Raw genomic sequence first — 22,149 nt, forward strand, 5'->3', positions numbered from 1 at the left:
TTTTAATTTCAGTTTCCATTTAGCGTTCTTACTTGGGTTGTCTTTTATGTGAAAATTTTAAGGTCTTTTATGTGAAAGTTGGACTATCATTAGTTTGCGTTCATGGGCGATCTTCCATCTGATTGAAAACATATGAATTTTATGGATAAATTTCATATGTTTCTAGTTTAAAAGTTGTTTCTGACACCCACTCTTACTTTATATGTGCTTTTCTTGCAAACGCAAAGTAAGTTATCTCTTGTTTACTATAGCATTGTCAGAGTTTGATTACTTGAGATGACATTCTATTATTATTTTGTTTGTTTGTTTTTTTACTTTTTCTCTTTATCAGTTTACTGTTTGTTGACTCTTATTTTTGCTGTGCATGAATTGGTAGGCTGTGAACAGGTAATCTAAGGAATTTCTAAGGGTTATTTTATTTCTGTTTTCTGTACAGATGGGTCAAATGTATTCCGTTTCTGTTTGTTTACCATGTCAGGTAACTGGGTAATGTGGTTCATGATCCACCTAAATGTGTTTATTCGATAAAAACAAGTTTGTGATAACATGTTAAAAAAAGGAATCTTTTTTCCACTCCAGTTTTGTGTTTACATGTCTTTGAGAAATGCATGTTGATACAAGTGCTTATGTTAGTAATAATGAAAAAAATAGTAATATTTTATTATTTTGTTCTTATCAGTCTTTATCTTGTTGTCTCTTGTTTGAAATGGCATGTCACCTTTGCAATCTTAATAGACTCTTTACTTGAGTCTTTCCTGCTCCATGTTGTTTGGTTTGTGATCTTATCCATCTGAGGCAATCAGTAATTTCACTTCTATTACATTTTTCCTGTCTCAACGACTAAAATGCCTTTTTAATTTTTGTCAGGTTTCCTGGTGATGCAGTTGGTCTAAGAATCTCCTGATTAAGATTGTACTAAAACTAGGAGGTTTTTTTATAATTTCTACTGCTTTGGAAGTTACATGCTGGCATTATGTGCCATAGTTGTTTCTCCTTTGAAGTAAGGCTTATGAGTTATTAGTTGATCTTCTCATTATCTGAGGAATTGGCAGAACTATGTGAAACCTGTTCTCCTGTAACCTTAGTAGAATTAGCAGTTCTGTTGTAGTTTTAGAACACTCCTTTTAAATGGCCATTTGAAGATACTATAATTAAAGACCAACTTTGAGCATTGTAACGTATCAATGATGGCAATGGCCCCTCTCTGGAACAAGAGAATTTTGGTGCAGTCTTTACTTCTTGTTAGGAGGATGATTATTTTATTCAGTCTCTTTTAGAGTGAGCAATGCAAGTGATCCGAATTTTGCATAGAAGGGCTTTTTCTGCAATCTATCATGATAATAGAGGTTCCATATTGCACTCTCCAGACAGCATGTTTTCATCTCTCTGCTCCTCAGATATCAATGTTTCTTCAGAAGAACCTCAGATGACAGACCAGTCTATCTCATTATCTTCTCGCATTAAGCACCTCCCAAGAACACAGTCAATTATCTCTGCCTTCCAAAGCTGGATGGCGGATGGGTTCCCAATTCATCGAGGCGAGATCTTCCACACCATTAATCGCTTGAGGAAGCTGAAGATGAACAAACGAGCACTAGAGGTCCAATAAATTGGTTCCAGTGATTTTTCGTATGTACTGCTTTGTTGACTTTAATGATATTTTGCGTTCATAGTTGCATGGTTTTCCAATAAATGTGATTCGTGTATTTTTGTTTATCCTAGTTTTGCAGTAATTTTTTAAAATTATTTTGTACCTTAATTATGAAGTTTTTTTTGTAACTTGTATTCATCATTCTGTTCATTGTGTGAATGGCTTCAATTTGATTTATGCCATTATGCGTTTTTTAGACAGGTCTGAGTATACAACAGCACTTCCAGGCGAAAAATTCAGTTAAAAGTTAAGAAAATGAAAAATAAAAATAACCAGGTCCATTTAGATTGTTTGGCTAGTGAGTATGAGTGATCTTTCGGAAGGGAGAGTTCAGTTTTAGCTTTGATCGGAGCTCGCGGATTGGTTTGTTTTACGTATGCCACCCAATTCCTGTATCTTGGTTTGTATTCAATTCAGAAGCCATTTTCTTTATATCTATCACTATGTTTATCTCTATCTCTAACACATAGGTCTGTACTGGAAAATGGAAAGTTTCTTATCTGCCTTAAGCTTCACACAGACAAGTCTGAGGACTAGCCTTGAGTGTCAAGTTCACGTAACCAAATGATATAGAAACAGATTCTGGGAAGATCTCTGGTTGGATAATCAGCCAATTGCTGTTGAATTCACTATGATCTACAGATTGGCTAGGCTATGGACCTTTCTAGTATAGTGAATCAGGTTTACAATTCTTCTGACGGTGGTATCGGAAATCTCAATTTGAGAATGCCTTTATTTGATCACGAAATTTTAGAAGCCGATCTCCTTATTAGTAAGCTGGACAAGTTCTATAACGGAGTTTCAGGTGATGACTGGCTCATTTGGACAGCATCAAATTCTGGGTCCTTCACCATCGTGCCATGTTATAATCTGATTGCTAAGAAGTCTCCAGCCGTGAACTCCTCCCCCTCTATTGCCTGGAGTCAAATCACCACCTCAAAGAGTCAATATATTCTTGTGGTGCTTGACAAAAAGAAAACTTCTCATCCATGACCAATTGTGAAGGAGAGGCAGGCAATCTGCCAAAACAAATTGCAAGTTCTGCAACAGTGAGGAGGAATCAATCCACCACACCTCCTTTGGTCCATTACTAGTGAAACTAGGACCTCCTTTTGAAGACAATTTGGAAACATTACTGTTTGCCTGCCATTCTGCTGGACCTAAACAGCAGTCTACAGCTCCCTAAATTGGGATAGACCGACAGTTTATGATTGCTGCTGTCCCATGGTGTCTTTGGCTTGAGCAATATGATTGCACTGCAAAAACAAGCACAATGGGGGATATAATTGAAAGTACCATTCATATGATTCTGCAATGATCAAAGCTTGTGTAATATTTTAAAGAAATAACTGTTGCTCTTATACAAGAAATGGGAGAACAACTGCGTGTTGCAGTAAGCATAATCCTGAGACTTTGACAGCTTGGTGCCCTCCCCCTGTTGGTCCCTTGCTGCTCAACGGGAGCTCTTCTGAGAACCCTGACCACATGAGGGTCACACTGTTCTATTTCATTTTGATCTCTTAGGTGATATTGATTCTACCAATACTGAGGTCCGTGCTCCACTTCATGGCCTCATCATGTTACAAGATGTATTTTTTCTGACCCGGTTATTGTGGAGGCAGATTCAAGGGTTACACTTGGCAAATTGATCAACAGTTCATTCAAATTGAAGACATTTCAACCTCTACAGAGATTGAGTGGTCTCACATGCTTCATTCAGCTATGTCTTTGGTGTCAGGACACTAGAATGGAAATTCACAACCTAGTATAGTTATTAATATTCCTGAGATTTATAACATAGTTTTGTTTGTTTGGTGGCTTCTGGCTTGTTGGCAGCCATTGTTGATTCATTTTTCTTTCATGAAATTCCGCCTTCTCAAAACAACAAAGTTGACATAACGTAATCATCTTTTGCATTTTCCATTTTCTAATTTACTATATCAAGTAATGTGTTCTGAGAAAAAGCATATACAAGGTTTTAGTTTTAAGTGTTTTTGAGGACACTAAAAGATTGGTGTTAAACCCTTGATTGAACAGGCAAATGACTTATTTCTTTCCCAAATTAGAACTCCATGACCAGCCTCATGGTTTTCAAATCCATCAGATCTCACTGCTCAAGGTATATTTTGGGCAGGGTTAATCCGCATTAAATTGGACATCCACCTGTGGAATGCTTGACAAGATAACTCTAACATTGACCACTAGTCTGGCTTAGTTCTCTTATGGCAATATTTGTGGCTCAAGTGGTGGTTGTAGCTGTTTCTGTTGTGGTTTGATCAAATCTTTCTATGTGGAAGCCCCCTAAAAGAATGAAAGTGTGTTGAAGTTTTGACAAATTCTTTTTGGTTTTCCTCTTCCCATGGGGAGTTCTGTACTTTTTCTAATATCTTAATTAAATATTATTTCTCACTGCTCCAAAAAAATGTTTAGGTTTTTAACTACTTCAGTTTATTTGGTGTGCATAGTTTTGAGTGCCACAAATTGTCAGGCCACTTTAAGTGTCTATTGTCTCCCTTTTTTTTTTTTTTTTTTTTTTTGAGGACTTTAAATGTCTATTGCCGCTTTCTATTTGACAAATTTATTGAGTATCCAAGGAGCTAATAGCTTTTACTTTTTTTTTTTTTTTTTTTGACAGGTCATGGAGTGGGTGATCAGAGAGAGGCCTTACAAGCTAAAAGAACTCGATTACTCTTATCTCCTAGAGTTCACCTCTAAGATTCATGGCATATCACAAGGAGAAACTCTGTTTACTCATATCCCTCATGACTTCCAAAATGAATTACTCTACAACAATCTTGTGCTGGCCTGCTTGGATAAGGGTTTGATCAGATTGTCACTAGAGTATATGAAGAAGATGAGAGAGTTGGGGTTTCCTATATCTTACTTGGCATTTAACAGATTAATAATTCTCCATTCATCTCCTGGTCGCAGAAAAGCTATCCCAAAAATTCTTACTCAAATGAAGGCTGACAAAGTAACTCCACACCCATCAACATACAATATTCTGTTGAAAATAGAAGCAGATGACCATAACATTGAAGGATTATCAAAAGTTTTTAATGAAATGAAGAGAGCAAAAGTAGAGCCCAGTGAGATAACTTTTTGCATTCTAGCAACTGCGCATGCGGTTGCAAGGTTATATGCTGTATCTGAGGCTTATGTTGAGGAAGTGGAGAAGTGCAAAACAGGTAAGTGACTTTTTTCCCTTTCTAAGGAAATATTGTGAAGTACGTTTTGAGAAGGCTTTTTACTGGAGGAAGATATTCTATAAAAAATAGTGTCAAGTATCTGAAAGCAACCTTGGACCCACCAAGTGGATAGGTTTGACCATGTGTGTATGATGGCAAAATTGGAGAGACCATGCATAAATACCAAGATTAAAAGAGAGACATGGAAGTTAGAGATAATTTTGTAGGAAACTTCTTGGAAACATCTGGAAAATCTTAGGCTAAGGATATGAATTTTAGGAAGAGGAATTAAGTAAGAAACACTCTCATGTATACTACAGAACATTTAAGAAATAGTTAAAGATAAAAGTTTCTTTAAAATAGTTATGAAATGTAGTTAGTTGTGAAATACTACCATATAAGTTTCAAGCATATTTCAGCTCGGAGTTTAGTATAAATTTTGGAAGTGTTTCCAAAATGTCTCGTATAAGTTTCTGGAATTTTCAAAAATTTTTAGAAAATCTCTCCTTTCGGTTTCTGAAATGGTTTTATAGTGAAGAGGGTTCATACTCTGAGAAAGTTTCAAGTAACTATAAGACTATTCAATTAAACCACCTAGTGGCCTTGACATGCACACAAATGGTTTACATCTGAATTTGATTGACACATTGAGTGTTTAAGATTATCCCTTCTCTGTGGATATTTCTTTTCGTATTGGTTAGTGGTGCCACTCTTCATTTGCAAGTCTGTCTTGATACCCAACAGATTGCGAGTACTGTGTCACCCTGTTAAAGAAAAAATACTCTTATCATTTATTCCCCTTTTTATAGTTTCCTTCTTATCAATGATGTTAAGTCTCCAACACAAAGTTGTAGTATCTCTTGAAATTATTACTAAGACGAAATCTTGTGCTTCAGGCAGTAACTGGTCAACATTTGACGTCCTACTCATATTGTATGGGTATTTGGGGAAACAAAGGAAATTAGAGGAGACTTGGCATACCATACAAAACTTTCCATTTGTAAGATATAAAAGCTTTGTTCTGGCAATCGAAGCCTTTGGAAGGATTGGACAGCTAGACCGAGCTGAGGAATTATGGTTGGAGATGAAGTCCAAAAAAAGGTTGAAGCGGACAGAGCAATTCAACTCTATTATATCTGTATATTGTAGACATGGGTTTGTAGATAAAGCATCAGAGCTGTTTAAGGAAATGGAGACTAATGGCTGCAAGGCAAACACCATTACATATAGGAACCTGGCTCTTGGCTGTTTGAAAGCAGGTTTGGTAGAAGAAGCTCTAAAGACACTTCAGATCGGATCAGATCAGACCACAAGCACTTGGGTTAGGAGATCAACACCGTGGATGGAAACCACACTTTTACTTGTTGAAATATTTGCTGATATGGGTGATGTTGAAAATGCAAACAAGTTGTTCCAGGAATTGAGGGAATCAAGTTTTAGCCGGTATACTTTTGTGTATAATACTCTCTTGAAGGCTTATCTGAAAGCTAAGGTTTATTGCCCAGATTTTCTGAAGAATATGATTTTGAGGGGGGTGAGGCCTGATGCTGAAACTTACAGTCTACTCAGGCTTGTAGAGGAGTTCAAGACTTGATGTAACCGCACCTTTTCAATTGCTATCAACTTTGGATGGCTTTTTTAACTTAAAAAAAACGATGGAGCCAGTTGTGGTTGCTCATTTGTATGTTTGAGAAAAGTTAAAGAAGGTTAGCTACTGAAGCTAATATGGTACTAAATGATGAATTATGAAGAGGAGCTGCTGCCATATGTTGGGTCGGCATGGATGATATTGAATCTCAGAGTCTGGAATCTAGTTGATGAAGAGAAGTGTTGCTCAAACAGAATTGATGCATTTTCACATCTTCCAAAACGGCAGACTGATGTTTAATTTGCAACTTGTTAAGTTTTTTGAGATTCATCCATGAGCTTTCAGTTGAAGCATTTCTCGTGTATGTGTATGCAACCTGTCTCAAGAAGAAGTCTTAGTATTTGCCAATCTCTATGACCATGGTTATGCATTTAGGACTGGTCGATAGGAGGGATTTAGCTTGATTTTCCAAATGGACCCTCTTATGTTCCTAATTGGTTGTCTGCCTGCATATGGTTGAGCTTCAATTCCTTGATATTTCTGGCCCTTGGTATAAGCATCACAGTAATGAGCCTTTTTTTTAATCCTTGGCCTCAGAATGAATCAAAATCTATTTCTGAAGGGTGGTTTAGTGTATGAAATTGCATGGGTAGGATACATGTCATGGAATTCTCTACCAATGTATAAAATTCATATTTATTTATTGAAGACAGCCACTCCAGATTTCTTGTGCTCTTTGAATTTAAAATTTGTGACATGGGAAGAAAAGCAAAGGAAGGAAGAGGAGGGAAGAGAAGGGAGGAGAATAGGTTTTTTTTAGGATTTTGTTTAAAATTTTTCCTCTTGGAATGAAAATGACACTTTGCAAGGCTGAGAGAAATGAAAGAATTATTCTATTATTGCAATAACTTCCCATTGGTTTAGAAAAATAAAATAAAGAGAAAGGAGAAAAGAAAAGAAAAGAACATTTCCCACTCACTAAAATCGGTTAAAATCGGAGGTAATATTTTTATCGGTAAATGTTATGTATCATGTATGTGTCAAAATATATCAAAATTTGAAGGTACTAATAAATCATCATTGTGTAAATTGAAACAAATTGTTTCGTTTCCTCGAACTAAATTGCCCTTTTGAGTTGGCCTCGATCAAATTAGTGAAACACTAGATATTGATCAAATTCTCATTTTTACTAACTATGTTTGGGAATAATAAAAGTTAAATTCTTATTTTTTTTCTTTTTTTGGCGTTCCAAACAAATCCTTAGGGTTTAGGTGCTAATACTCCCTCTTCCATATTTACATAAATATAAAAAAATAAAATAAATTTCCTACTTGTGATCAATTATAGAATGGAAATTAATATGGAGACAACGTTAGGGTTTTGTACCCATTTATATTTATTATAAAACGATAATTGAAAAGTTGAGGATAATCAAGTAAGAAACAACCACTAGTGATATATATTTCATAAACACGTAAAATGACCCTCCTATCAATGGAATTCTGCTCCTATCAATGAGCAGGAGGGAGACATAAATTCTAAATCTTCTGAGGGTCAACCGAAAATGAAAATTCACAGAGCTTCAGAAGTTGTTGCAACCAATTTTGAGCTTATTTCTTCCATTGCATTTTTGCAATCTGAATCTGCTGCCATTGTTGCCTTTGCTGGTCGCAGACAGTAAGATTAATCCCCTCTCTGAAAGCGAAAAGTCCACCAGATTAATGTCGCCCAGGCACCGACCCTGTACATGGAGCACTTTAATGGACACAATCACAATGCTGTCACTACTGTTATGTCAATCCTCTCATGCTCTAGATATGGTTTACAAGACAGTACCACCATGCCCCAAGACTCACTTCCTTCATACTGATTAGACACCCAGAAAGATTCAGTCAGCATTAATCGCGATTAGTCAGAAAGTTTTCTTCTCCACCATGGAGGAATGTATTTGTTTTGAAAGAGCAGATGCAGGATGTTTCAATCAAGAATTTATCAGAGAATAGCTTTCAGTCCCTTCAGTGCTGTTGGGGATAATATGCCGATAACATCAAGAACATTTGTAGAAACACTTTATCTCTTCTGTTTGTCCATTGATATCATCTTCGAAACGACGACAACTCACTCTCTTATCTTCACGTCTTCCTTTTTCATCGTTATCGTGCTCTCGAGCTTCCTCTCTCAATCTATATATTTAGCCGTTAATGTACCTTAAGCCCACAAATTCTTGAAATTCTCTCGTATTTCCTTAGCACTTTCAGAATACATCCCAGATGAATGAGATGAAACATGAAGTGAGATAAATTATTCCCGTATTACTTAGGTCATCAGATTAAGGGGTAAGTGTAGAATGAATTACACTTCAAGTGAATCATGTCAATTCATTCTTTCAGGCAAAAATCGGGTAATTTGGATTCCGACCTATTTTGCGAATCTATCCATTGAAGCATGTGTTGCTCCTTCCCCTCCTCCCCTTGCGATCCTTCGGCCAAAATATTTTTTCCTCTTCTCCCGGCGAGCCTCTGTCGTAGAGCCTCGACCTCCCAACTTCTCTTATCTCTCGGCCTCCCTCTCTTCTCCCGACGTACCGTCGGAACGCCGCCTCCGTCGCCGTGGTCTCCCGCCGCTGAGGAAGACGACATGTGCCGTGAGGAGGACGATGGTTTAATTTTTCCTAAGTTAAGGAAAAATTAAACCATTGTAATAAGAATAAAAATTTATATTTTTTATTTATAAAATAATTATTTTTACTTATTTAATATATTCATTTTATAATTACTATATTAAATTAGTGATTGAATAGTCATAATTAAAATATTTTTAAAATAAATATTTGATAAATTGTTTTGGTTTAATTATCCCATTGTTATAATTAATTAAACTAATGATTTTAAATTTTGTGACAATATATTATTAATTAATAATACATAAAAATATATATTATGTTATTGATAAATATATATATATATATATATATATATATATATATATATATATATATATATATTAATTTTTTTATTGTATTAAATTAGTGGTTTTTAATGTTAAAACATATCTTATGTTATTAAAAAATAATTTATTTATTTATTACATTCGCTTATGTTATTTTTATTTTTAATAATTTATTCTAGTCACATGTATTTATTGTATTAATTTATAATAAACTATAATAATTAATTAATATAATATATTTTTTCATTAATTATGATATTAATATATTCTAATACTATAAGTTAAATCACTTATAAGTGTAGTAACCATGTTTATTTTGGTTAATTATTTGTTTAGGTATATGTTATATTTAAGTATAATATAAAAGGTTACTCATTATCTTATTTATATCATACTTTTCATTTGGGGGCACTAATACTGGAATCTATTTTCCAATGTACTTGAACTCGTCTACACTAACACCCAAGGATGAGTTGAAGTTGAATCAATTCATTTAAGATAAATTGAATTCTTCACTTCATTTCAAGTTCAGGCTAACCCCACCAATATTAAATGGTATTCATTCTGAGCCTCCTGTCTGTAAGAAAATAATGGAAACCATGTCAACACCATATGAGAGATTTTTTCATCCTTTCCCTACCCACAAGGCCAGTTCGTGTCAAATGATGTGTTCATTTTACCCCAAGGAACTATCAATATGATACCCAGAACAAAAACTTTCCCCTTCTTTTCCTTAAAATTTTGGTTACTTCTCCCTGAAAAAAACACTTTCTAAACGAGCTCTTACAAGATTTATCTTGTATGGTTGAAGAAAAGGTCATCTTCCTCAATCCTCCACCTATCATTGATGTAGCCACATTTTGCAGCTTCCTGTTAGGAGCAGCCGCTGCTATCAATCACTGTAAGCAAAATTCTCTTCCCCCACCACTGTGGCCTTCTTCTGCTGCATGCCATCTTTGTCTCCGGTGATTTCAACCGTGTGCATCCATCAAATTCCCCAATGTAGTATTAATTCCAACTAAAGATTTGCTTTAGTGGCTAATAATGGTGGGTTGAAGCAGTTTGCAAAAGCCGCAGCTCACATATATATCTTCATGAACAACTCTTGTGTGAAGTTTAAGATAGGTTAGCTGTATTGGGTCTGATTGCAGCTAGCGTTTGGCTTGCTTAGTGAGCACATATCATGATTGTTGTGATTCTGATGTTGAAGGATTTTACTGGTGAATGAGGGAGTGATCTTGCTGTTCTTGATCGTTTAATGAAAAGAGACCATATGAGCTACTGTTGTACTTGCAGTGGTTCACTAGTTTGAGTGACTTGAAGGATCGTTAATGCCCTCCTAGTAAGGAAACGATACGTTGCTATCATATTTCTATATTTCGAGCAGATGTCTCGGATCTTGTACCGGATTTTGGATCACCATTACTGAGCTGTAGAAGCTTGGTTTTCCATACCGGTGCTTGGTCAACACTCTCTTTTGTTTTGAATCTTTTAACACTTTAATAGCTCTGAAGTCGGGAAAAACAAAAAGAACATACACAGGTGGGTAAAGAACAGCATTTGGCTATCTTCTGATATAAACACGATCTTTTGTTTGTAAATCCTGAGATTCTAGTGCCATTGAAGCAGTTTATTTGTACTTGATAGCTGAGAAATTTTCTTGAATGGTTAATTCCTTAATATCTCTAGTTGCCCTCCTAGTACTTCCCGTTATTGTTGATAAGACTTTGTCTAGTAAATGCTCTTTTTCATATTCGTTTCCCCTTCAGTATCTTTCTTAATGATTTTCGTAATTCTCTCATTAATGGGTTTTAAGAGGATAAATGGTTTGTTTTCTGCCTTTTGTACAAGAAATCACAGCCTGTATTCGTTCATTGCACAGTACTCTCTACCCCCATTTCTTTCACTTCATAATTACTGTTTGAAGGTTTCGTCTGCGACAGAGAGAACTTGAATCTTGTCCAGGCAATACTCACTTCTTCTACTGCACAGAACAAACTTTAAAATTAAAAAAAAAAACTGGTCCCCTTTACACAAGTTGACATGTACTCGTTTTCGTCCACCTTTTATTGTATTTATCTTCTATCATTGCAGCGTCTCTTGTGATTTGAGAGGGAGGGGACCATGCAAATCTGCCTCACAGAATAACTAAAGAATAAGAAACAAATTTCCAAGAACATGACACGTTTCTGTGGGGGCCTGGTTTGCCTGGTTCTTCTCTAAAGCGTCTTTAAGACTTTGTTTTTGAGAGATGAAATCATTATTAAGACCTAATCTACTGCCATCATTCTTCTGGAAACTCGACCTCCACCATACAAATCCTCCACTACCCAACCAAAATCCCCTCCCCTTCAATATATGAGACAAAAAGGTTAGTTTTCTTCCGTTGTTGGAGTGATTGGACATGGAGACATTTATCTTCCTGTCTCCTCACTGTAACCACCTGCAAGTCGAAAACCTCATCAAACAACAGATTTCTCCACCATTTCCTAGATAATAAAAACAGCTAGTCCAGCAGTAAAAAGACCCATCCCATGAGGTAAACATGAAAGCTCCATAAGGACCTCATTCATTAAAGTGTATTAAATTTTGATAGTTACTTCTCACCCAACTTCATAAAAGCTTTCTGCACCAGTCAATTTCATTTTCTGTTGAAGGACTCTTGGAGATCTTAAAGCCAATAGGCTGTAGGGTCAATTCTCCGAAAGTATTCCTTCTTTTGCATTGGCAAGTATAACCAGTCTTTAGCAGCGAGGGATCCACTCTGATGCTGGAGCATCTCCCTTAGTTATCCTCTTAGAGGCTTAGGCTTCCATGAAATGGTAAGGAATAAGCTGTTTGAAAGCTTGAGGACTGTTGAAAATTGGCTTAACTGAGCCTTGCCAATTGGTGAGTACCTTCACTGAAATGAAATCTTTCTATCTTTAGCACCTTGGCAGATCAGTAACATATCCTCCATATTGTCTGCTCCCATGGGTGGTAACCATGAAAGTTAGGGCTTTTGTTGAGGCCAGGGTTGCCTGTCTTAGTATCAGGTACCACATCTATATATCTCATCTATGAGCACCATATCAGCTTAGTATTATATAATGACAATACAGGAAACATTGCCTAATCACCCTTCCAACTAGGTTTTATTTGTTTACTCGATTTTCAAATTCATGCCATTAAGTATAATAAAATCAGAACAAAAAATCTTACCCGATTTGGTATTCGATCGGCTAGCTGCTTTACCCGATTACCTATTTCGTATTTGATTAATCGATTATCTGATAATATATTAAGGTAATTCAATAGATTTTCATTTGAGTGAATGAATATTTGAGATAAAACATTGTTCAAATGTCTTTTTTTAAGGATTGTGTAATTAATTATCTTTTAATGATTTTATTTCATATTAGAATGATATAATTCTTACCCTTTTGTGCATATAATTATATGTCTTTTTCAAGTGGTTCTTGTGATAAGATGAAGGTGGCTGGTTTAATGATCCAAATGATGTTGAGAAGGAAGAAAATTATTCCCTTACATTTCCTTCTTAGGGATTTAGGGGATGAGACAATGGCATTTTATTAGCTGTGACCAATCTCTTATTTATGGCAAGACACTCTAAGGTAGGGCCCTCTTCTGGGCTAGAATATTCCATATAAATTTCTTTTTTTGTTTTATGTTACTTATTTCAATTGATTTCCACCGAGCATAATTTGTTGGTTGCATGGCCCATTGGATATAACATTCATTTAGAACAATGAGATTGCACCTCCCTATTTGTAGACTATCTTATTCAAGTAAATATTTCCATTTAAGGCGAAAGCTAATTATAGAAATATATCGGTACTAAAATTCTCCACCGCATTTTATACAAGTTGATCTCAACCTTTTATTTCTAGCCTGTTTTTAGAATTTTATGGGCTCCCTAATCCTCTGATAATCCGATTCCTTGTTTGAATCTATTAAATTTTTGTATTATTTTAATTGATTTTCTTGCATAAATGATGTTATAGAAAATTAATTATAATATTATGTCTATATTAGAAATAATTCTGAAATATTTAATAAATAATTTAAATTACGCGAAGATAAGTGATTAAATAGTCAAGGTCGATTTTAATATTTTGCACAGGGATTTTTTTATCTTCAACAATAAATTTATTTATTAATATGACTATAGAAAAGTCGCTCATATTATATTTTTATATTTATTTATTTAATCGTATAATTAATTATTTCATGATATTATATTAGAAAAAATTGGATGAAAAAGTAAAATAATATGAAGGCTAGAGAGAGACACGGAGCAAAGAAATTAGCAGGAAAATGGAAGCTTAACATGCGACTGGTCCCTACGGTCGAGCCTGTCCTTGCTCAGCTAGCCCATGGGCCTTTCGGTCGGAGCAGTTAATGGCTGTTCCCCCGAACTAGCCCCGTACATGCGTCACGTGAACAGTACCACGATGGCCGAAAGCTTAATAGGCCTTGGGGGTTGGGACCAGGGATGACGCCACCCCTCACCGTGCACACGACGCGTGGTTCTGGACCCAGTCGCCGCTGAAAACCCGCATCACCTGAGCGTCTAGTGGATATGGCGTGCCAGCCAACCGGCACACGACACCTCACTTGACTTGGAGACGTTTTGACCGGCAGTGTGTCGTCTGATTTAGCGGGACTACTGCAGAGATTACGTCAGCACCTTCCTTTTGGACGCTGGCACTTTTTTTGTTCAGTTACTTTAATACCCTCTCCACTTTGCGTGTGGTACAAGAAGAAATTCTTTGGATTCTTCTTTTCTTTTATTTTTTTAGAAAGATTTTTTTTAAAAAATATATTTTAATATTTATTTCAAAAAAGATAATTATCAAATTATTTTTTAATTAAATAATTTTTAGAATAATAATGGTCGAATTATTTAATTATGTAATTTTTAGTTTTATAGATTGATGTGGAGTAAAAAGAATAAATAAAAGTTTTATAAAAAAATTCCATTATATATTTGTCATTTAGGATTAGATGAGGGGTATTATGGTCTAAAGGAAAGCAACTCAGTCGAGGGGGGCAGCCTAAATCTGACACGTAGTTTGGGCAAAAGTCGAATGTTTTAAACTTTTTAAGGTTTGGCGATAGACGTCGCGTGGAAAAAGATTATAATATTTGATTAAATCTACAAAATGAATATAAAAATACCATGAACTCTAGACCTTTTCTCAGACTTTTATTCTGTCACCTACATCGTTCCTTTTGGTTCTATCCGCGTCGAGCCAGACTCTACCCTTCCCTTCCTCTCACCCTCAAATATGAATTCAGGAAATCACTGAGAGAAATTAGTTCGCTTTCGTCCAGTTATTTCACTTCGTCTCCACAGTAGGCCTCCAACAAACGGGAAGAAAAACCAGTTTCGGTTCTTCCGTCTTACAATAAGAGCGGGGGGAAGGGAGAGAGAAGGATCTTCCAGAAAGAGAGGTTGAGAGGATAATCTACAGAGATAGAGAGAGAGAGAGAGATGGGAAGAGGAAAAGTTGAGCTGAAGCGTATTGAAAACAAGATAAATCGTCAGGTCACTTTTGCCAAGCGGCGGAATGGTTTGTTGAAGAAAGCTTACGAGCTCTCCGTTCTCTGCGATGCCGAAGTCGCGCTCATCGTCTTCTCCAACCGAGGGAAGCTCTTCGAGTTCTGCAGCTCTTCCAAGTAAGCTTTATTATGAGTATTGATCTTGCTTTTTGATTCGTTTATGAAGAGGTCTCTTATTGTTGTAGATATTTTTTTCCTTATGCGCCATGTCCCTTACGGTTTCTTAGTCCGTAGATTGATTTTTTTTTTTTTTTTCTTTTCTGGCTTTTGTGTTGTACGTCCTAGTATTGGTGCTTTCTGCGTTTGCGAAGTCTGTTCGACTGGTAGTGGATGCTGACTAGGTTTCATTTATGAAACTCCTCCATTTTGGAGTTAATTTTGATGGTTAAGAATTTATATCTTAACTATGGATCAGTAACTGTGATTTCATCATTTTGAGCTTCTCTTTTTTATTTTTCAGTGATAACTGTGATTAGAGCCGCATGCCATGCTACTTTGCCATGCTTTGCGTGGATTTCTTTCTCTTTGTTTTAACCTTCAGTTTTTGGCCTTTTCAGTCCCATGCTTAATGGGTTTTTTTGAGCGGAAAGGAACGGACTCATGAGTTGGTTGTGTACATGGTTTCTTCTCTTTTCTAAGCGGTGTTGTACTAGTTAGTGATATCGATTCTTGAGCTTTGATCTCTTTAGGATCTCCTTTTTTTCTCTTTTTCTGTCATTTAGGGTTTGATGTCTCTATTTTAAAAACTAAGCGTTGAGAACATCGAGGTATGAAATGGAAATTCCGCGTTGGTTTCCTGGTTCTAACTATTGACGATTTTAGTGCATAGCTGTTGGCTGGACTAGACTGAAATTCTGTAAATCTGAGTGCAAGTACACAAGCAAAAGTTATTGTGGAAGTTCACAGGTGATTGTCCTTGCCCAAAATAAGTACATCAAGCAATACCTATGAGTTTCAATTCATGTTGGAGCTGGATCAAAATTACCTTTCAAATGAATTAGATGAAAGAAAATGTAGGATGGGAAAAAAAGCTTCAACCTTTATAGGATTTCGTACCATCAAAATTTGGGAATTTAGTTCCAAGTCTAGCACTCATTAAAGCTCAAGTTGTGATCCAATGATGGGTACGTTTTCATTCTGACCTTCATTCTTTAAGATTAGTTTGTCTTCAGAAATATTTCTTGGTTGTAGGTGATGATGATCAAGTTGACACTGCACTGCATTAACAAACTCTATAACATCAAGCCTATAAGATTTTTGTTAATTTATAGTGACCTCTACCGAGGTGGCAATTTGCTCAAACTCCTTGAAAATCATCTACTTCCGACTAGATTTTCGATTGTCCAAGTATCCATATATATATATATATATATTTGCTTTATAATCCAAAGTAACTGAAAACTTCTATTCCAGCAAGTCAACTTGACTGGAACAAGATCTAGCTGGATGTATACGGCCATATAAACAGTGCCACAAGTACAGTAACTTCAGTCAACTTGCACGACAAGTTCTGTAAGATCCTATACTATTATTAGTGTTTGCTTAGAGCATTTTAGTGTCATGCATATGTAACTGAGGATTTCAATGATGGGAAAAAAATTCTAAATCTTTTGCTGTTTTATGAAATATGAAAGATCTTAAAGTGGTTGATGTTCGTATAGATATTCTGAAATGTTCCTTGTTTGTAATTACTATCCCATTTCCTAATAAGTAAGTTTGCATAAACTATATATATGATTTACAGTAGAAATAAAGAGCACTGTTCAATGATGTTAATGCCTAAGGGCATTAGGTGCAGCAACTTGATATCTCAATTACTTCTATGTGTTATTATTCAATTTGTTTGTATAGGCTATGAAATCCTATGGGGAAAGTTGCCTTTAGTCTAAAATTTGCACGTCATTTCTACAACACATGCTGCATGAATAAGAGCTAAGGTCTACTAGTGCAGCACAAACGGAAAGAAAGTTTTGCCGCAAGATTAGTAGTTTGTTTCACTCATCCTGCTTGCCCGTGCTGTGCATATCTTCAAACTCCGAGCTTACTCTTTCACACTGTTCTAAGTTTTCTCTTTCATGCGATAGTATGCGAATTTCAGTTCTGCCAGGAAAATTTTGCATGTCAATGCTCCTCCGTATTTGCAGTAGGAATAAAGCTCTCTCCTCACTATTGCTGCATTGCATATGCCTAGGCATGTTCACATTGAATGCGTACACCAAGGCTTTAGCTCATCTGCTGATAAAGAAGCCACGGTACAAATTTAAAATAAATTCATGTTTATGCGGAGATTACCCCTGTGCTTGAGTTCAATCTAGCTGTTGCTTACTTTATAAGCTGACTTGGTAAAACATGATTGACAAGCAATCGTGGAGAACTGGGTCCGGGATTCTCGCTCAAGCTCTGGAAGGATCGGATCTTTCTACTTTTCCAATGCCATCTTGAAAGGCGGCTCAGAGTGTTTTTCAATGTTTTTCACCCATACTTAGCCTACTTTTGATTGTTGGAAGCTTCTATCAAACTTCCAAATGGAACAATTTCTAAACTACATGAAATTTTTTTAGTACTTCAAAAAATGTTTTTTAAACTTCTAAGAAACATATATTAAAATTCATTTGAAACTCTTATCAATTTTTTTTTCAAGAAATGATGGATAAAAGTAAAAAACTTAAAGTGCTTTGGTCCAAATAAGTTGTTTAATTGCATCAAATCTTTCATAACTAATTGATTCTATATTTTAAATTTATTTGATAGTTATTGAAAATTAGAGTGCCATTAATTAATGTTAGACAATCTGTTGTAGATGTTATAGGAATGTTTCTTGTTCCTTTAGTGCAATTCATATACAATTTTTATTTTACTGTTGAATTTTTAGAAAAGTGAAAAAAATCATTGATTTGATGTAATTTGAGTACAATGAGCCTCTATTTATAATAGAGTTAACAAGTAATATCCAATTATAATTAAACTACCTTTGTCCCAGTTACACTTTAAATTAAACACTAAAAGATAAGTCTTAGAGCAATTGAACAACTGAACATAAATAAAAGACAAACATAACTAAAAGGCATTTAACTAAGAATCTTTTGTGAGACTCCTGTAAGACTCCACCATAATAATTCTGGCTTTGTGAGACTTTGTGTTGTCAGAGTCAAGTGAGACTCTCATAAGACTCTACCATAATAATTTTGGCTTTGTGAGACTTTTTGCTATGAGAGTCACGTGAGACTCGTTCATACATGCTCTTCAATATTTATGTATCCTCCAAAAAATTAATTGTATTCTCATTTTTATTTCTTGTTTTTTTTTCATTCCAATAACTATATGGTCTCGCATATAAAATAAGATCAATATCATAAATGTTGTTTTCGTGAATGTTGATGCATTTTACCCTTGTACGATTAGGTTTAGTCGAAACCGTAGTTTTCAAGTTGAGATGGTGCTTATGCCCTATATTATTTTGTTTTCTAGAAATAGAACACTTCAAACAAGTGTATTAGGGGTACCTCTAGGGATTAAAAAAGTTAAGCATTTGTGTGGATGTTGAACTTTTCTAGAATAGAGAAGAAAACGGTTGCCCATGGGAGCATCTTGACCAGATGTTTCAGTTTTTTTGCCACCTGAGATGCAACGCCCTTGAAAAAAGTTACCATGTTTAGGCTACATTAGTAGAAATCAGTGATTTTTGTGAATATGAGGTAGGTCTAATGGACTTATTTGTTAACCACCTAAGAATACTATTGTAATATTATTGTGGACTTGGTTGACATCTATTAATATTATTGAGGCTTGTGGTATTGCTCAACATTAATTAATTTCTTTATAACTTTATTTTGTTGTTGTTTATACAAGAACATGAAAGAAATAATAAATTCTAAAAGTTGATGATAGGAAACATAATTTTATATTTATGCCTGTTGAATTTATGGAAAAAAAAAATACTTAATTGACTTCAATAACTTGTTGTAATCAGAGTACATGAACCTCTATTTATAATAGAGGAAAGTAGTAGAGTCCAATTACAATAAAACTACTCTTGTCCCAATTACACCCAAACTCTAACACTTAAATATAAGTCCTAATATAATTAAATAACTCAATATAGAGAAAAGACAAACATAACTCAAACTAAAACTTTTCTTTGACGTGACCATAAGATAAGATATTTTTGTGAGTCCTTCTTTATCTTCCAACTGATGTGATAAGGATGTCAGCTCATGGTAATCATTGTGGGTCCTACTTCTTATGGGTTTGGGCCCATTTGTGGGCCTTCCTTGGTCGTGTGACCCATCTTATAATAATCTTAAATATACGGGTCTTCCTTGGTCGTGTAGGCTTGAGCTTATCTTCCAACACTCCCCCTCAAGCTGGGGGTGAGAGAACAACATGAACTCCCAGCTTGCTATAAATGATGTATAGAACATTTTTGTATAAAATGACACATCTTCCAATATGTCTTCATCTTCCAACATTCCCCCTCACGCTGTTGCGTCCTTCCATGAGGCCCTACTGGCATAATATAAGTGAGAGTAAAAATCACTCCTAGCCAATAAGTCATTGCTTCATACTCCAGTCCTAATAATGAATGTAGGGCACACTCCATCTTTTATCGGAGGTGTGTCTATAGGCATTTCTCTGAAGTGTCCACCACCGTGTCCCTCCACAAGACAACGACTCTCAAGTGGTAGGAGTCATAATGGGAGTGATCCCAGCTTGAACCAAATATCATAGATGTAGCAATAGGCCCAAATAATAGAGATGTATAAATAAGCCCTCAAACGAGGGAGAAGTGAGATTTTTTTTTATATATCAACTCAAAAAGTGACACAAAACAATCGGCTTAAATTCGGATTTTCAATGTAACATACTACCAGCAGGACCATTGATTCTTCCAATGCGAATATTTCTTTAAATATAGATCAGATTAATATGAAAATTTTTAATTATTAAAGTAGACTTAAATACATTTCATCCAAGTATAAATTCTCTTCAAAAAATATAATTATCCGAAGATAAATAATCTGATAGATTTCGGTCTCTATCATCTGGCCGAACTAAGTATTGTTTCTCCTTTTTTTCTAGAATCACCATCGACTCTTCCAAGAACAATATCTCTTCATAAAAAATCATACCGATAATTGGTTGAATAGGTAAGAAAATAGACTTACTTATCTTTCTGTTGATATATAATTCTCCATATAAAGTCTCTTTCTTGATAGCATAAAATACCTCAGAAGTTGAGGTTTTCTTCTGCCGCTCGAACCACTTTTTCAATTTGACCTTTGCTGTTTCAAATATCGATTTCTCTTTGTAGATAACTCAGATAAAAATTGATTGAATAGGTAAAAGAATAGACTTACAGATATTTCTTTCGATATATATTTCTCCATATAAAGTCAAGTTCTTGATAGCAAAAAATACCTCAGAATCTGAAGATTGCTACTGTTGCTCAAACCTTTTTGCAATCTGACCTTTGCTCATTCAAATATCGGCATCTCTCTATAGATAACTCTGATTGGAACAAATACTTATCTTTGGAAAGTAGACTCAAATTTATTTCTGTCAATATATAATTTGGAATATGAAAAACTCCGTATAGCGAAAAAAAATGCAAATAAAACTACGAGTATAGGGACTGAAAAAAATAACTACGAACCTAGACTTAGGGTTTAGGGTTTAGGGAAAAGGATCACATTACCTCCGTGAGTTGACCAAGTCAACTCAAAGAACCTGTTCTAATACCATGTTGAATTTATGGAAAAGAAAAATACTTCATTGACTTCAAAAACTTGTTGTAATCAGAGTACATGAACCTCTATTTATAATAGAGCAAGGTCGTAGAGTCCAATTACAATAAAACTACCCTTGTCCCAATTACACCCAAACTCTAACACTTAAAGATAAGTCCTAACATAATTAAATAACTCAATATTGATAAAAGACAAACATAATTCAAACTAAAACTCTTCTTTGACATGACCATAAGATAAGATATTTTTGTGAGTCCTTCTTGATCTTCCAACTGATGTGATAAGGATGTCAGTTCATGGTAATCATTGTGGGTCCTACTCTTATGGGCTTGGGCCCATCTTTTGGGCCTTCCTTTGTCGTGTGACCAATCTTATAATAATCTTAGATATGTGGGTCTTCCTTTGTTGTGTGGGCTTGAGCTTATCTTCCAACACTCCCCCTCAAGCTGGAGGTGAGAGAACAACATGAACTCCCAGCTTGCTATAAATGATGTATAAAATATTTTTGTATAAAATGACACATCTTCCAATATGCCTTCATCTTCCAACATTCCCCCTCACGCTATTGCGTCCTTCCATGAGGCCCTGCTGGCATAATATAAGTGAGAGTAAAAATCACTCCTAGCCAATAAGCCATTGCTTCATACTCCAGTCCTAATACTGGATGTAGGGGACACTTCGTCTTTTATCGGTAGTGTGTCTATTAGTATTGCTCTGAAGTGTCCACCACCGTGTCCCTCCACAAGACAACGACTCTCAAGTGGTAGGAGTCATAATGGGAGTGATCCCAACTTGAACCAAATATCATAGATGAAGCAATACGCCCAAATAACAGAGATGTATAAATAAGCCCACAAACCAGGGAGAAGTGAGATATTTTTCTGATATATCAACTCAAAAAGTAACACAAAACAATCGGCTTAAATTCGGATTTTCAATGTAACAGAATACCAGCATGACCTTTGATTCTTCCAATGCGAATATTTCCAGATTAGCATGAAATTTTCTCATAATTAAAGTAGATTTAAATACATTTCATCCAAGTATAACTTCTCTTCAAAAAATATAATTATCCGAAGATGAATAATCTGATAGATTTCAGTCTCTATCATCTGGCTTAACCAAGTATTGTTTCTCCTTTTTTTCTAGAATGACCATTGACTCTTCCAAGAACAATATCTCTTTATAAAAAAATCATACCGAGAATTGGTTGAATAGGTAAGAAAATAGACTTACTTATCTTTCTGTTGATATATAATTCTCCATATAAAGTCTCTTTCTTGATAATATAAAATACCTCGAAAGTTGACGTTTTCTGTTGCTGCTCGTACCTCTTTTTCTATCTGACCTTTGTTGCTTCAAATATCGATTTCTCTTTGTAGATAACTCAGATAAAAAATTGATTGAATAGGTAAAATAATAGACTTTCAGATATTTATTTTGATATATATTTCTCCATAT

At 35.2% G+C, this 22,149-nt stretch overlaps 2 protein-coding genes across 3 annotated transcripts in view; both read left to right on the forward strand.

Annotated features, from left to right (window-relative positions):
• The first annotated feature begins 981 nt into the window (after positions 1–981).
• LOC137952030 (pentatricopeptide repeat-containing protein At1g07590, mitochondrial-like) lies at positions 982–7,136 on the forward strand. Its single transcript, XM_068799088.1, has 3 exons — positions 982–1,600; positions 4,287–4,839; positions 5,736–7,136. The coding sequence occupies exons 1-3, from the start codon at positions 1,286–1,288 to the stop codon at positions 6,431–6,433; spliced, it is 1,566 nt and encodes a 521-aa protein (XP_068655189.1). The 5' UTR covers positions 982–1,285; the 3' UTR covers positions 6,434–7,136.
• A 7,466-nt stretch (positions 7,137–14,602) lies between these two features.
• LOC137951496 (agamous-like MADS-box protein MADS2) overlaps positions 14,603–22,149 on the forward strand; it is a 30,238-nt gene continuing 22,691 nt past the window's right edge. For both annotated transcript variants that reach the window (XM_068798186.1, XM_068798187.1), the window contains exon 1: positions 14,603–15,058. In XM_068798186.1, coding sequence (XP_068654287.1) covers positions 14,874–15,058 — 185 coding nt within the window. In that variant the 5' untranslated portion in view covers positions 14,603–14,873. The remainder of the gene's footprint in view (positions 15,059–22,149) is intronic.

Source organism: Aristolochia californica, unplaced genomic scaffold (assembly GCF_029961685.1).
Source record: "Aristolochia californica isolate CCGP_79_NKW_82.1479 unplaced genomic scaffold, dmAriCali1.0.hap1 SCAF_15, whole genome shotgun sequence".
In the NCBI taxonomy this organism is placed as follows: Eukaryota; Viridiplantae; Streptophyta; class Magnoliopsida; order Piperales; family Aristolochiaceae; genus Aristolochia; species Aristolochia californica.

What these genes read in the sequence shown, in the direction of transcription:
- LOC137952030 (XM_068799088.1), top strand. Translation starts at nt 1,286, where the DNA reads ATGCAAGTGATCCGAATTTTGCATAGAAGGGCTTTTTCTGCAATCTAT. An exon ending in TGAACAAACGAGCACTAGAG is followed by an intron (nt 1,601 to 4,286) that starts GTCCAATAAATT and finishes TTTTTTTGACAG; the next exon opens with GTCATGGAGTGGGTGATCAG. An exon ending in AGTGGAGAAGTGCAAAACAG is followed by an intron (nt 4,840 to 5,735) that starts GTAAGTGACTTT and finishes CTTGTGCTTCAG; the next exon opens with GCAGTAACTGGTCAACATTT.